The sequence below is a fragment of the Cherax quadricarinatus genome, chromosome 64 (assembly GCF_038502225.1).
Source record: "Cherax quadricarinatus isolate ZL_2023a chromosome 64, ASM3850222v1, whole genome shotgun sequence".
Taxonomy (NCBI): Eukaryota; Metazoa; Arthropoda; class Malacostraca; order Decapoda; family Parastacidae; genus Cherax; species Cherax quadricarinatus.
This window is the reverse complement of record NC_091355.1, coordinates 15,449,894-15,467,232: the sequence shown is the minus strand read 5'-3', so window position 1 is coordinate 15,467,232 and position 17,339 is coordinate 15,449,894. Positions and strand designations below refer to the sequence as shown.

The following is a 17,339-nucleotide window of genomic DNA, read 5'->3' as shown; positions in this document are numbered from 1 at the left end:
CTCGTACTCGTTCTCTCTCGTACTCGTTCTCTCTCGTACTCGTTCTCTCTCGTACTCGTTCTCTCTCGTACTCGTTCTCTCTCTCGTACTCGTTCTCTCTCTCGTACTCGTTCTCTCTCTCGTACTCGTTCTCTCTCTCGTACTCGTTCTCTCTCTCGTACTCGTTCTCTCGTACTTGTTCTCTCTCTCGTACTCGTTCTCTCTCTCTCTCTCTCTCTCTCTCTCTCTCTCTCTCTCTCTCTCTCTCTCTCTCTCTCTCTCTCTCTCTCTCTCTCTTTCTCTTTCTCTCTCTTTCTCTCTCTTTCTCTCTCTCTTTCTCTCTCTCTCTTTCTCTCTCTCTCTCGATTTCTCTCTCGTTCTCTCTCTTGTGGAAGGCACTTGGCAATATTTTAAGTCTCTCGGACCCAGAAGTTAAGGATATTTTTCCTAGGAAAGAGATAAAACTCACTTCTTCTCTCTTATTTTCTCGTTTATCAACGTCTTTCCTTGAATTTTACTTCTCAGTTATGTTATTGCTCAATATATTTTCGTGTCGTTCGCCCTCCATCATTCCTCAATTTCTCTCTCTCTCTCTCCCCCATTCCCCATCCCTCTTGCCCAAGTCTTCCCGTCCTCTTTCGCCATCTCCGCCGCGTGAGGATACTCTTGGAAGATTTAACTTAATCCTGCGCCACACATATACCTCAAACGAAGACCTTCTGGCTTGAACAAGCTTATGTTACTACTAAGGTCGTCCCACAGTCTAAATAGTCTGGAGCATCGTCTATTTCAAACATATCCTTGCATCTCTGAATTTAATCTATAGATTCACTGAGTGAACAGGCGTCTACAGTGTATCATGCAGTAGCAGCAATCCTGTTTTTACTAATCTCTCTGTTATTGAATTTCTTAAGCATCTGTTAAGATTCTCATTTGATCTACTCTTCTTTTAGTCATAAGCTACATCAGTCATAAAAAAGTTATTTTCTGGTGTTTCTCGTCTCCATTGTAAATTTATTCTGAATATCCTTAATCCTCGCACCTGGGATGCACAAGTTCCTTCACTGCTGAGAAACAATTCTCTGTTCTGCTGTCTTACAATATCTCCTACTGGAACTACCTCTAAACCAGGATCTTCCTTGGGGCTCCCTTCCTCCCGGTATCTAGTTGGACCGTAATAGGGTGTGGCTCAACTATTATTTCAAATCTCTTGATTTACTCCTATAATTTCTCCGGGACTTTTTTTTCTACTAGTGTGAAAATGTTGGGGGTTTCTTTCGCACACGCTGGACTCTCAATAATTCTGGTCTCTATTTCATCAAATTTCTGAGAATCGGTCATTTCTCTCGTGTGGATTGATCGCTCCTTGACCTCACTCAAGACTGCCTCCAGCACTGCCATCCTGCCTCTCACATCAATCCTGACGTTGTTTACTCTGTTATCTTCTAGAAAAAATTACTAACGTGAGCAAGAGTCACATTAGTAGTTTTTTCTGAAGGAACATGAAAGAAGTCACGTTCCTTGAACACTGATATCCAAAAAAGTGAAAGTTATTTACAAAGTGCCGGGCGTCAGTGAATTATTCAGATTTTCATTTCATGTGGCGGGAATTTTATGACTCATTCGCCTCGGGTTCAAGCCCCACCCGTTCCCTGAATTAATTTGCCATTGTACGAGTTTGCGCACGTTATCTGTAAAGCGAAACGTTGCCACAATAAAATGTCGTATTAGTTGTACTTGTGTGCTTTTACCTAACAGTTTAAGTCAACCAGTAGAGATTTAATTGTTTGTTATTTATTTTAACTCTGATTTTTTAATAATCCGCACAAACATGTTTATGTAGATTTTTATTACACCTGGTAAATCATTTATGTAAATGTGTGTGTGTTTGTGTGTGTGTGTGTGTGTCTTTTCGTCATCATCTCCCTCTCCATTCTCAACCTTTTCTACTGTATTTCTTTCCTTTCATCCACTCCCTCGCCTCCTCTGTCTGTCTTGTCAATATCACCCTGGGAGGCGAGCCCATGGGAGAACACCACTACATCTTCGACTTTCTATCTTATTTTCCCCACTTCTTTGCTCTCGTCTGCTGGGCCATCACCGGGGCTCTCAAAGCTCTCTTGTCTTCCCCACAGAGGTCGAGTCCAGGAGAGATCACCACAGGCTCCCTGACGCTGGTGCCTACACAGAACGACCATAGCAGAGTGCTCAAGTGTCAAGCCAGCAACCCCTCGGTGCCCGGAAGTGCTATCTCCGATTCGGTGCAACTTAATGTACAATGTAAGTGATGTTTACGTTTAAGAAGATTGAAAAGGGTATTGCATTCTCCTACGTAGGATTGAAAGAAGCTTTGTGTTTCATTACGAATGTAAGACTGATCGTTGTGTTGCGTTACTTATATAAAGTATTGCGGGAAATTTTGCGTTTTTTGAGTGGAAATGCAAGTGATACTTTTTAAGTGGACAAGTCAACGTACTTATTAATTAGATTCCGCTCTCAGGTGTGTGTGGGGGGGGGGGGGGTATGCGGGTATGCACACGCTCACTTACATGTAGTTGCAGGGGGTCGAGGCTTATTTCCTGACCATCGATGGTATTATTGGTTCCTCGCCTCGTGGGCCCTATCATACCTACTCTTGAAACTGTGTATTAAGTTTGCCTCTACCACTTCGTCATCAAATTCACTCCATTCACTTGCCACTCTGAGACTGAAAATAATTTCTAACATCCCTGTCGCTTATCTGTGTCTTTAGTTTTCATCTATGACCTCTCTTGTCAAAAAATCAGCCTCTGTTCTGTCAAATCTTCTGAGTATCTTGTATAACATAATCATGTCTCACCTAATTCTTTTTTTAAAGTCAGGTTTTGTTTCTTTTTGTCTCTCTTCATAACTCAATCCGCTCACCTCTGGGACTAGTTATGTTGCAAAGCTTTGGACCTTTTCTAGTTTTCGTATATGCTTCATCATGCAAAGGCTCCATGCTGGTGCTGCATACTCCATGATAGGCATAACGTATGTTGAGTAGAGAGTCCTAACAGACTCCTTACTGAAGTTTCTGAAGGCAGTTCTGAGATGAACTTCCCTTGCATATACTACTTGTGTTATTCGAATTATGTGAAGTTCTGGTGATGTGATGTGATTCGTATATTAGTTCCTGTTAATTTTTATTGCATGTTATCGGGTTCAGTTCCTTCAACTTCTTATTGTGTGTGTGTGTGTGTGTGTGTGTGTGTGTCCTCATCTATTTGTGGCTGCAGGGTCTATTCGTAGCTCCTGGCCCCGACGCTTCGCTGGTCGTTACTAGGTGAACTCTCTCCTTGCTCCAAGATCTTTATCGTGCATCTTATTAAAGTTACGTATGAATCCTGCCTCCACTACATCACTCGTGTGTGTGTGTGTGTGTGTGTGTGTCTGTGTGTGTGTGTGTCTGTGTGTGTGTGTGTCTGTGTGTGTGTGTGTGTGTGTGTCTGTGTGTGTGTGTCTGTGTGTGTGTGTCTGTGTGTGTCTGTGTGTGTCTGTGTCTGTGTGTGTCTGTGTGTGTGTGTGTCTGTGTGTGTGTGTGTCTGTCTGTGTGTGTGTGTCTGTGTGTGTGTGTGTGTGTGTTTGCTGAAATCAAGTTACACATCCTGTAAGTTTAAACTGTGAATATCAGTACAGAATTCCCCCTGTGAGCGCACGGGATGGATGGACGGACGGACGAGAGATCATACTCGTCAGTAGGTGTATTGTTCCTCTTTAATTTTTATGCCTCACAGCAATCAAAATTCATTATATTTACTAAATAATATCCAGTTATATTATCCCTTATTTACCATCCTATTTTATCATGACGACCCTTAACCCTTCAACAAGTCTAAACGATTTCGTCCGTCCATTATCCCACTTAACGCAGTATAAATACTGACCCCTTTAACACAACCTAAAGTCTAAACATTACTAACCATTATTCTTCTAAACACAACCTAAACACTGATCCTAACCGTCCATTATTTACGTATCTGATGTCCAACTGTAAAGAAGCAACCATTAACACTGTTCACTGTCATCTCCATCACTTGTGTGTAACATTTTTACTTCTTTTCATGGGTGAATGAAGGGTACCTCGATGCTGATGAAGGGCTCTTGTTTCAAGGAATTGGAATACTCTCAGCTTCCTTAGATCAAACCTAAATGCATCCCATCCCCCAGGAGCTGGAGAACCCCTACACGTTTAGCGCTTCTCCATGAATTTAATAATAATAGTTCTCTCATAGCCCTTTTCTATAGCACCTCTTATCTACAACAAATATCTACCACTAGTACCACTTATCAAGGATAAATACTTCTTATCTTCCATCAGCATCCTTTATCAGTATCTACAGTAACTCTAATCAGTAGTTTTAATCAATTCCTCTAATCAGTACCTCATGTAACAAATTAATACCTCCAGTACTTGTAATTAATAACGCCACTACCACTAATTAGTACATCAAGTACCTCTAATCAGTACCTCTAGTAAGTATCTCTATTCAATACTTTTTATCAGCATCTCCAGTATCTCTCATCAGCATCTAAAGCATCTCTAATCATAGCTTAATACCTAAGCCTCATTCCTATAAATTTCTCATACCCTGGAATAAAAAAATTAAATCTTTATCAATGTTTATGGCAGACACATTGTCTGCCATGTAATACCAGAGTCGAGTGTGATTTATGTGGCAATTGTTTTCCTCTCTTCGTTTAAAAAGTCATTTGAAAAAGCCATTTGGAAAAAAACCATTTGGGAAGCCTATTTAAATTGTAAATGAGGTTCTTCGAGAGCCTGTATAATTGTTTAAAATTGTTTTATCTTATGCTTTTGCTGCTTTTGTTGTGTTTTAATGTATTGTTAATACGTTTGAGTATCTCTTTTTTATTGTTTTTGTGCTTCAATTATATTTTTTTCTTAAGTTTTATGCAAATATTAATGTTTTTTGTTATTGTATTATACTCTGTGTTTATACGGTGCATGTACAATTGACAGATATACACACCCTCGATGTATATACCTTAAAGAGATATACACCACTAGGTGCATATGCACATGAAAAATATGCAGTACACTTCTCGGTGTTTATATATTAAAGAGAAATATACTTTTCGGTGTAAATGAGCCTGACCGATAGATATAGCCCTCGGTATGCATTCATTTTAGTAATATACACTCATTGGCCACTTTGTAAGTTATACCTGTACATCTGCTCGTTAATGCAAATATCTAATCAGCCAAACACGGTGCAGCACCTTCGTACCTAAAAGTATGCAGACGTGGTCAAGAGGTTCAGCTGTTGTTCAGACTGAACATCAGAATTAGAAAGAAATGTCATCTATGTAGCTTTCACCGTAGAATGAATGTTGGTGCCAGAAATTGCTGATCTCGTGGGATTTTCAAGCACAGCAGTCACTAGAGTTCACTGAGAATAGTGTGAATAACACAAAACATCAAGTGAACTGAAATTCTGTGGGAGAAAACGCCTTGATAAAGAGAGAGGTCAGAGGAGAATAGCCACACTGGTTCAAGCTGAAAGGAAGGTAGCAGTAACTCAAATAACCATGTGTTACAACAGTGGTATAAAGAAGAGTATCTCTGAACACGCAACACGTCGAACCTTGATGTTAATGGGGGTCGAGCAACAGAAGATCAAAACTAAAGCTTGACAGTTTAAGACTGGAAAAATGTTGCCTGGTCTGATAAATCGCGATTGCTGTTACAATTTGAAGATGGGAAGGTGAGGATTTGGTATAAACTTGGTATAAATTTGGTGAGTTCAGACAGCAACCTCCCTGAAACATCACCAAGTGCTGGATTAAGCATTTGCTTTGCGTTGTGGCCTTAAACCGGTGAAACCTCCTGCTGAGCCCTGTGGAAATGACGTAGCAGCTCTATGAACATCAGCATCCTGTAGGATTAATGTTCTTCACCTGCTGCAATGTCAGGGAGGTCATTGTTGGCACTAGGAGCCCTGGGTGGATGTTTGTCCTTCAAGGCTTGTACTGTAATGACGTCCTTAGGAGCGATGTTATTCTCACTTGTTATAAGCCTCAGTGCTCCAATAGTATTACCCTCTTCTATTTTTTTTTTTTTTTGCTAATTTGGGCTCTGATTTTTGAGGCGTCTGGTGACCTGTTGCTGGTATTTTCCCGGCTGGTGTTTGTTGCAATAGAGGGGAGACGGACGAGGTTGTCATCTCTATGAATGCATTTATTGCCCTAATAACATACGTTGCTAGTGACTTGTCCCTCCTTGGTAATACAGCCAGACAGGCACTGCCAAATAGCAGTAGGTTGTGCCAGGATCCATTGTTTTCAGGGGCATCGTTGACTTTCTTTAAGAGGTCAGCGAATTTGCTGGCAACTTGAGGGCGAACTGCTTTGGGGATGTGTGTCAGCATCCTGGTGGATGTTTATTTGATCGCAGATTTTAGATCCTCTGTAGAGGTGAAGTCACGGTAGCTGTCAGCTCTGTCTGCTGGGAGGGGCTGTTGGTTATTCCCATTCGGAGCCCTCCGGGAGCCTAGACATCCATTGTGTGCACGGATGTTGCCATTAGAGAGATTGAGTGCACATTCCCTGTGGCATACATGGTAGATGCCTCGTGGACGGATTCCACGGCGTTGGCTCTGTCGTGGAGATTCCTGAGAAACCGGCACATCTTGTGACATTGATGACATCGTGGGCGTGGGAGGGAGACAGCTGTGGGATGACGGATGAAGGGCAGTATGGATGTTTGGGGGATGAGGGTGGGGGAGTAGCGAGCGGTAGTGAGAGTAATTGGTTGGGCACTAGAAGGCAACACCCTGGGTCAGGTAGGCAGAAGGCCTAGACAGGGATGTGGAGAGGGGCCCTGGGATTGGGGGGAGGGGGGGCGGAGGGAGTGACCCTATCTGTTCACTAAAGATGCAGATCGCTGGATAACTTTTACTGATTTTTATACACTTATTATTCCATTTAGAAATACCCTCGCCATTTGGCACACTAATCACCATGTTCTCACTATTTACCGGGGTGTTCTTCTCTGACGAATAGGTAAAACTTGCGATTTTGGCTTAAATAGCAACGCTCTTCTTGCCGATTAAGGCAAGCGAAAATTTGTGTATGCAATAATATCGCAAAAATCATTCTGACCCTAAGGAAAAAATATATTTAATTGTTTGTTTATTATTAAATTATTGTAAACTTATCAAAAATATACTTAGCTGGATAAGGGTAAATTAAATTGCGCTTGTTATTATAAGGTTAGGCAAGTTTTCCTACATCTAATATATATATATATATATATATATATATATATATATATATATATATATATATATATATATATATATATATATATATATATATATATATATATATGCAAGGAATTCGCAAGAGCAGGCGAAATATACACAAACCCTGATCTCTGGCTGAAGGAGACTCGAGCCTACGAACCTTGGAACAAGGTACGCAGTGCTATACCAATCTCACCACACTGGATTAATACCTTGGCGTGCAGCTTGCGCTACTCCTTCAGCCAGAGATCAGTGTCTGTGTATATTTCGCCTGCTCTTGCGAATTCCTTGCATTGTTAAAATCTCTAGTAAGGCTGATGCATGCAGGGGATGAGATGAAAAGCTGTAAGCCTTCTCCGTGAAAGCTGGCTGCCTTGGATCAACGTATAGCGCAAGCTGCACGCCAAGGTATTGTCCAGTGTGGTGAGATTGGTATAGCACTGCGTACCTTGTTCCAAGGTTCGTAGGTTCGAGTCTCCTTCAGCCAGAGATCAGCGTTTGTGTGTGTGTGTATATATATATATATATAATATATATATATATATATATATATATATATATATATATATATATATATATATATATATATATATATATATATATATATATATATGCAAAACAACCACTCTGAAAGAATAGAGAAATTCCAAGCGCTTTCGTGACTACTCACATTATCAAGGAACTATGAAAGTAAAGTATGTATGTATGTATAATGTTCGCCAAGACCATAGTCCTGGCACGGGTCCCAATCTTGCGATGACCCGTCATGAAAGTAAAGCATCCAAGGAAGCTATATAAGGGGTCTGGCCAGCAGCTCACTATCAGATCCCACAACTATTAAACACCTGACGCGCGCCGACCCAACTTAGGTCCTTTGCACAACTCACCCACAAACTATTCTACCCAAGAAAATTTAAAAATTATTATTTGTCCAGTGTATTATTAAATTCTTCCCAAATTCTATTAATTATAAATGGATCTAATTTATATAAACCTAAGGAAATATTCATATTATTGTCAAAACTGCTTTTTATGAAACAAGATTCAATTATATTCCTGTCGACCATGGACTTTCTTGATACTACTTTCTCAACTTTTTGAAAATCAATTGGATGGTTAAAATCTCTTACATGAATAAATAGAGCATTGGAATCTTGTCCAGTTCTAATGCTATATTTATGTTGTTTTAATCTTAGTTCGAGATTTTTACCAGTTTGACTGTAATAAACTTTATCGCAAATTTTACAAAGAATCTTAGACACATCCATCAGCATTTTGGGGGGAATTCTTTATCAAAAGTTTTTTTTACTGTATCAAGATTTTTGAATACAACTTTAATATTAAAAGTCTTAAGAAGAGAAGGCATATCAACCAAGTTTTCATGGTAAGGGAGAACCAACATATTTTTAGTTGAATAAGGCTGGTTGTCCCCTTTTGGATTGTAAAAAGTATTTCTAGCAACTTTAAAAGATTTATCAATTACATTTCTTGGGTATTTTAAATCATTACCTATTTCATAAATGAATATTTCCTTCGGTTTATGTAAATTAGATCCATTTAAAATTAATAGAATTTGGGAAGAATTTAATAATACACTCTACAAATAATAATTTTTAAATTTTCTTGGGTAGAATAGTTTGTGGGTGAGTTGTGCAAAGGACCTATCCAAGTTGGGTCGGCGCGCGTCAGGTGTTTAATTAACCGTTGTGGGATCTGATAGTGAGGTGCTGGCCAGACCCCTTATATAGCTTCCTTGGATGCTTTACTTTCATAGTTCCTTGATAATGTGAGTAGTCACGAAAGCGCTTGGAATTTCTCTATTCTTTCAGAGTGGTTGTTTTGCATATTTTGAAATCACCTTTTTGCAGTGATCTTATTGCATATATATATATATATATATATATATATATATATATATATATATATATATATATATATATATATATATATATATATATATATATATATATACACACACAAGATATGATGTAGGGCGAAATGACAGTAGTTTGTTGGATTATGTATTGGTAGATAAAAGACTGTTGAGTAGACTTCAGGATGTACATGTTTATAGAGGGGCCACAGATATATCAGATCACTTTCTAGTTGTAGCTACACTGAGAGTAAAAGGTAGATGGGATACAAGGAGAATAGAAGCATCAGGGAAGAGAGAGGTGAAGGTTTATAAACTAAAAGAGGAGGCAGTTAGGGTAAGATATAAACAGCTATTGGAGGATAGATGGGCTAATGAGAGCATAGGCAATGGGATCGAAGAGGTATGGGGTAGGTTTAAAAATGTAGTGTTAGAATGTTCAGCAGAAGTTTGTGGTTACAGGAAAGTGGGTGCGGGAGGGAAGAGGAGCGATTGCTGGAATGATGATGTGAAGAGAGTAGTAAGGGAGAAAAAGTTAGCATATGAGAAGTTTTTACAAAGTAGAAGTGATGCAAGGAGGGAAGAGTATACGGAGAAAAAGAAAGAGGTTAAGAGAGTGGTGAAGCAATGTAAAAAGAGAGCAAATGAGAGAGTGGGTGAGATGTTATCAACAAATTTTGTTGAAAATAAGAAAAAGTTTTGGAGTAAGATTAACAAGTTAAGAAAGCCTAGAGAACAAATGGATTTGTCAGTTAAAAATAGGAGAGGAGAGTTATTAAATGGAGAGTTAGAGGTATTGGGAAGATGGAAGGAATATTTTGAGGAATTGTTAAATGTTGATGAAGATAGGGAAGCTGTGATTTCGTGTATAGGGCAAGGAGGAACAACATCTTGTAGGAGTGAGGAAGAGCCAGTTGTGAGTGTGGGGGAAGTTCGTGAGGCAGTAGGTAAAATGAAAGGGGGTAAGGCAGCCGGGATTGATGGGATAAAGATAGAAATGTTAAAAGCAGGTGGGGATATAGTTTTGGAGTGGTTGGTGCTTGTCTCTTAGTGCTTGGGCCGTGGTCTCATCCTTGGGGGCTACAGTGTCGTCACTTGTAATTATTCTTATTGCTCCCACTGTATTACCTTCTTCGTGTATGTATGTATGTATATATATATATATATATATATATATATATATATATATATATATATATATATATATATATATATATATATATATATAATATATATATATATATATATAATATATATATATATATATATATATATATATATAATATATATATATATATATATATATATATATATATATATATATATATATATATATATATTATTAGATGCAGGAGTGGAGCTGATTGGTTGTTAATTTTCGTTAATGCTAGGTTAAATCGAAGTGTAGATGTGATAGTGTACTGATTATCCTCCGTGCTTGCTGAGATATAAGAGTGGCGTTGATGGGCTATCAGTTATGATAATGCGAGGTTAGGTGTAGGAGTGGCTCTGGATATTTGTCGTGCCTACCGGTGAGATGTAAGCATTGCGATGATTGGCTGTTACTTGTGTTTGCTGGCTATGTTTTGTGTGTGCCTCCTAAGGGACATGTAAGCTTTTCGTTCCTTGCTTCTGCTCACCGTGTTTCCGAAAGTAATGTGTAAGTAATGTTCATTGGCTACTCTTTTAGTTAATATTTATTCACTCAACATGTAATAATACCGAAGGAGAGAAGCTGTATCAAAGGAGACAAATGTAATTTTAAGGTGAACCATTATTGACAACGTTTCGCCCACATAGTGGGCTTTATATAGGCACAAGCAGATTTCTTCGTGACTTGATGAAGTTCACTGTGTGATCGAAACTTTGTCACTAAGAAATCACATTGAACTGCATTTGTCTTTATGCATGTATTAATGTATCTCGAGTTGTTAAACAGAAGCAATGGCAGCTTACTGGTTTCAATAGCTATGACAGCTTAGTGGAACAGCAATCATGACAGTTTACTGGGACAACAATCATGACAGCTTAGCGGAACAATAACCTTGACAGCTTAATGGAGCAACAACCATGGCAGTTTAGTGGAACAACGACTGTGACAGCTCAGTGGTACAACAACCATGACAGCTCAGTGATACAACAGCCATGACAGCTCAGTGGTACAACAGCCATGAGAGCTCAGTGGTACAACAGCCATGACAGCTTAGTGGTACAATAGCCATGACAGCTCAGTGAAACAGCATTCAGCTCACAACTGATAAGATCCAGGATGTTGTGAAATCTTTTGGTTAATTCCCAGCATCTGTTACCCTTATTAAAATAAAAGAGATACCTACGAGTTAGTTAACCGGGTGATGTGGGTGCTATCTTAGAAAGGACCTAAGGATCTTGAAGGAAAACTTACCCACTTCTTGGCTTTCTTGGATTATCTTCGTTTATTTGCCCTATTTTTCAGTCTTATACAGCGCATTTTAGTATTATTTACAGAGATAAAGTCAATGTGTTTGAGAAAATCTAGAGTGAATATCAGATGGATATCCTAACCAACGAGAAGACAACTGTATACCAACGTCATAGGTACTAAAACCAAATTATGAACGTAGTACAGTCAGAAAGAGAAATAGCAGGGTAGCGAAAGCTCGCTCCTCAGCAGAATCAGCATCTCTGTGAACAGGGAACACTCCAGCACCAATTTGTGTGTGAATGTTGTACAGGCTCCAGAATCAATTTGTCTTTAAGCATCAAACAGTGGGAGGCCAAAACCAACTTGTGTGCGAGCCTGGCACACACATGCCACAGCCACTTCACAGCATCAAAAACGTCGCTTGCTTTTTGATCTCAGAATCAATATTGACAGACCAGCGAGGACGGAGGAATGAAAGAGAGAGAGGGTGAGACAGAGAGAGAGAAAGAGGGTGAGAGAGAGAGTGAAAGAGGGTGAGAGAGAGAGTGAAAGAGAGTGATCATGGAAAACAGCTAGGTAGGTAAGCAGGTGGAAAAAGAGAGAGAGGGAGGAGATAAATACACAGAAAAAGATAATGATTAACACATAAAAATCTACATTCATTTTACTCCAGCGAAAAAAATTTTTGCCGTTGTCTTCTTAAAGCACTGACAAAATTTTAACCCACTACTTTAGTATTTATTTCAATGAAAAAAACAAACATTGAACCTTTTCTCCTTATAATTCTCTTAACTCGGACAAAATTCATTCACAAAACTATATTGTTTTAATATATATATATATATATATATATATATATATATATATATATATATATATATATATATATATATATATATATATATATTATATTATATTATATTATATATATATATATAATATATATATATATATATATATATATATATATATATATATATATATATATATTATATTATATTATATTATATATATATATATATAATATATATATATATATATATATATATATATATATATATATATATATATATATATATTACTGTATATACATGTCGTGCCGAACTTGCGATCGTGGCTTAAATAGCAACGCTCATCTTGCCATATAGGACAAGAGAAAATTTGTGTATGCAATAATTTCGCCAAAATCATTCTGAACCTAACGAAAAAATATATTTCACTTGTTTGTTTAGTATTAAATTATTGTAAACAAATCTAAAATATACTTAGTTGGGTTTGGCTAAAATAAATTGTCCTTTTTATAATAAGGTTAGGTAAGTTTTCTAAGATTCTTTTGGAGAAAAATTAAAAAATTTTACATTAACATTAATGAAAAACAATTATCTTTAAACGTATAAGAAAAAAATTTGGAAAGGACTTAATTTTAATTGAGTTCTTGCTAATTGACCAGTTTTACATATTCGGCACGACACACACACACACACACACACACACACACACACACACACACACACACACACACACACACACACACACACACACACGACATACAAGATACTGCGGGGAATAGACACGGTGGACAGAGATAGGATATTCCAGAGAGGGGACACAGGGACAAGGGGTCACAACTGGAAGCTGAAGACTCAGACGAGTCACAGGGACGTTAGGAAGTATTTCTTCAGTCATAGAGTTGTCAGCAAGTGCAATAGCCTAGCAAGTGAAGTAGTGGAGGCAGGAACCATACATAGTTTTAAGAAGAGGTATGACAAAGCTCAGTAAGCAGAGAGAGAGTGGATCCAGTAGCGATCAGTGAAGAGGCGGGGCCAGGAGCTGAGTCTCGACCCCTGCAACCACAATTAGGCGAGTACAATTAGGTGAGTACACACAAACACACACACACAGATGAATCACAGGGATGTTAGGAAGTATTTCTTCAGCCACAGAGTAGTCAGTAAGTGGAATAGTTTGGGAAGCGATGTAGTGGAGGCAGAATCCATACATAGCTTTAAGCAGAGGTATGATAAAGCTCACGGTTCAGGGAGAGTGACGTAGTAGCGATCAGTGAAGAGGCGGGGCCAGGAGCTCGGACTCGACCCCCGCAACCTCAACTAGGTGAGTACACACACACACACACACACACACACACACACACACACACACACACACTGCTCCCATGTGCGTGAAATCACCCAACAAATATACAAAAAAACAATTTTTTCAACCGCTGTATCTAGGGACCTCAAGACCTCACAACCATCCTCCCTCACACCAGACATCACCCAACACCTCACAACCATCCTCCCTCACACCAGACATCACCCAACACCTCACAACCATCCTCCCTCACACCAGACATCACCCAACACCTCACAACCATCCTCCCTCACACCAGACATCACCCAACACCTCACAACCATCCTCCCTCACACCAGACATCACCCAACACCTCACAACCATCCTCCCTCACACCAGACATCACCCAACACCTCACAACCATCCTCCCTCACACCAGACATCACCCAACACCTCACAACCATCCTCCCTCACACCAGACATCACCCAACACCTCACAACCATCCTCCCTCACACCAGACATCACCCAACACCTCACAACCATCCTCCCTCACACCAGACATCACCCAACACCTCACAACCATCCTCCCTCACACCAGACATCACCCAACACCTCACAACCATCCTCCCTCACACCAGACATCACCCAACACCTCACAACCATCCTCCCTCACACCAGACATCACCCAACACCTCACAACCATCCTCCCTCACACCAGACATCACCCAACACCTCACAACCATCCTCCCTCACACCAGACATCACCCAACACCTCACAACCATCCTCCCTCACACCAGACATCACCCAACACCTCACAACCATCTTCCCTCACACCAGACATCACCCAACACCTCACAACCATCCTCCCTCACACCAGACATCACCCAACACCTCACAACCATCCTTCCTCACACCAGACATCACCCAACACCTCACAACCATCCTCCCTCACACCAGACATCACCCAACACCTCACAACCATCCTCCCTCACACCAGACATCACCCAACACCTCACAACCATCCTCCCTCACACCAGACATCACCCAACACCTCACAACCATCCTCCCTCACACCAGACATCACCCAACACCTCACAACCATCCTCCCTCACACCAGACATCACCCAACACCTCACAACCATCCTCCCTCACACCAGACATCACCCAACACCTCACAACCATCCTCCCTCACACCAGACATCACCCAACACCTCACAACCATCCGCCCTCACACCAGACATCACCCAACACCTCACAACCATCCTCCCTCACACCAGACATCACCCAACACCTCACAACCATCCTCCCTCACACCAGACATCACCCAACACCTCACAACCATCCTCCCTCACACCAGACATCACCCAACACCTCACAACCATCTTCCCTCACACCAGACATCACCCAACACCTCACAGCCATCCTCCCTCACACCAGACATCACCCAACACCTCACAACCATCCTCCCTCACACCAGACATCACCCAACACCTCACAACCATCCTCCCTCACACCAGACATCACCCAACACCTCACAACCATCCTCCCTCACACCAGACGTCACCCAACACCTCACAACCATCCTCCCTCACACCAGACGTCACCCAACACCTCACAACCATCCTCCCTCACACCAGACGTCACCCAACACCTCACAACCATCCTCCCTCACACCAGACGTCACCCAACACCTCACAACCATCCTCCCTCACACCAGACATCACCCAACACCTCACAACCATCCTCCCTCACACCAGACGTCACCCAACACCTCACAACCATCCTCCCTCACACCAGACGTCACCCAACACCTCACAACCATCCTCCCTCACACCAGACGTCACCCAACACCTCACAACCATCCTCCCTCACACCAGACATCACCCAACACCTCACAACCATCCTCCCTCACTCCAGACATCACCCAGCACCTCACAACCATCCTCCCTCACACTAGACATCACCCAACACCTCACAACCATCCTCCCTCACACCAGACATCACCCAACACCTCACAACCATCCTCCCTCACACCAGACGTCACCCAGCACTTCACCATACTTCACCATACTTTCTCTCTATCTTTACGCAGGGTTTGACAAGGTTAGGTTAAGGATCTTTAGTATTATTGACAAGCTCTGAACAGATTAAGGATTCCTGTGTTTATTAACAAGTTAAGAGCTGTTACCTACATCAGCTCATTTGAAAACATTTTTATTGTTATGAAGTATACAAGTAGGGAACAGGATGATGTTGGAGCCATCTCTGGACCAGCATTTTCATTTGAACAACTGACTTCATCTCGTTTACATCATAATGCTGTACGAATGTGTTCCATACTCGAGTCATCCTGTCTCTCCTCTCTCTTCTCTGCCCCACAAATGTAGCAATACCAGGGAGGTATTACTACAACTGGCTTCACGGATGCAGCAATACCTCCCTGACCACTCTCTCTCTTGTCTTCCCCACAGATGCCCCGGTGGTAGTACTGGAGATGGGCAGGAACCTGGTGCCCACCTCCATCAAGCAAGGTGATGATGTCTACTTCGAGTGTCGGGTCACAGCCAACCCTCAGCCGTACAAAGTGAGCTGGGAGAAAGATGTAAGTTGTGTCAACGTTGCTCTCTCTCTCTCTCTCTCTCTCTCTCTCTCTCTCTCTCTCTCTCTCTCTCTCTCTCTCTCTCTCTCTCTCTCTCTCTCTCTCTCTCTCTCTCTCTCTCTCTCTCTCTCCCTACCTTCGTAAAGTACTGACTTTCTGTGCTTAACTCTAAGGGATTGACGGATTAACATATAACATTGGTTCCGAAACAAATGCCTTACGTGTCTCAGAACATTTCTAAAGTAATTATTTTTTTTCTTCTATGATCTCTTGATATTCAGATTTGGGATGTCTGAAGCTTTTTCTCTGAAGGAAACAATAAATAAAGTTAAGTTTTTTGAAGTAGCTTAATGATCAAGACCTAACCTGGAGTCTATCTGGAGGTCGTTTCGGGGGTCAACGCCCCCGCTGCCCAGTCCTTGATCAGGCCTCCTGGTGGATCATGGCCTGATGAACCAGGCTGTTATTGCTGGCCGCACGTAATTAGACGTACAAGCCACAGCCCGGCTGATACGGCACTGAACTATGTACTCGAGAAAGGTAGCTAGCTCCTAGAAATTTGTTGAATTTCTGTGATTCAAACTTAGGAAAAAGAAATCACAAGCAGTTTTACACCAGTAATAAGTGGATGTTAACTCAGGAGTGCAGCAGTAAACTACATTACTACGAGCAATTGACTAGATATTTTAGCTGTAACGGTCTAGCTAGGTCTCTAGGGCAAAAACCTCAGGTTACTCACTCAAATTCCCAGGGTGTTGCGTAGATAGTCCTGGGTGGAGAGTTCACTGAAAGGCAGCAGGACACTGATTTTTTGTCGAAGCAGCAACCTATGAAGGAAGCCATACTTCCCCGGTGATATGTTCGAGGATATACGCCATGACATTGCAAAGGTGACGAGAAACATGTTAGAGAATGCGGTTTTTATAACTCATCTTGGAGCTAATGATATAATACAGTGTAGGTCAGTAGCGATTCCTAACACACACACCACGCCCTTAATAAAAAAAAAATCCGATACGACAAAAGGGGACAGGAAATTATAAAATTGTCACGGTATGATGTATATGCCTGCACACTGTAAATCCATGGATCCAAACTTGAGAATTCGTGTGGAAAAAAAGAT

General features: G+C 40.8%; 1 protein-coding gene across 1 annotated transcript in view; it reads left to right on the top strand.

Annotated features, from left to right (window-relative positions):
• LOC128700087 (neural cell adhesion molecule 2) overlaps positions 1-17,339 on the top strand; it is a 379,174-nt gene that overhangs the window by 208,686 nt on the left and 153,149 nt on the right. Inside the window, exons 5-6 of the mRNA XM_053793043.2 lie at positions 2,115-2,259; positions 16,089-16,219. Of these exons, the coding sequence (XP_053649018.1) occupies positions 2,115-2,259; positions 16,089-16,219 (276 nt within the window). The remainder of the gene's footprint in view (positions 1-2,114; positions 2,260-16,088; positions 16,220-17,339) is intronic.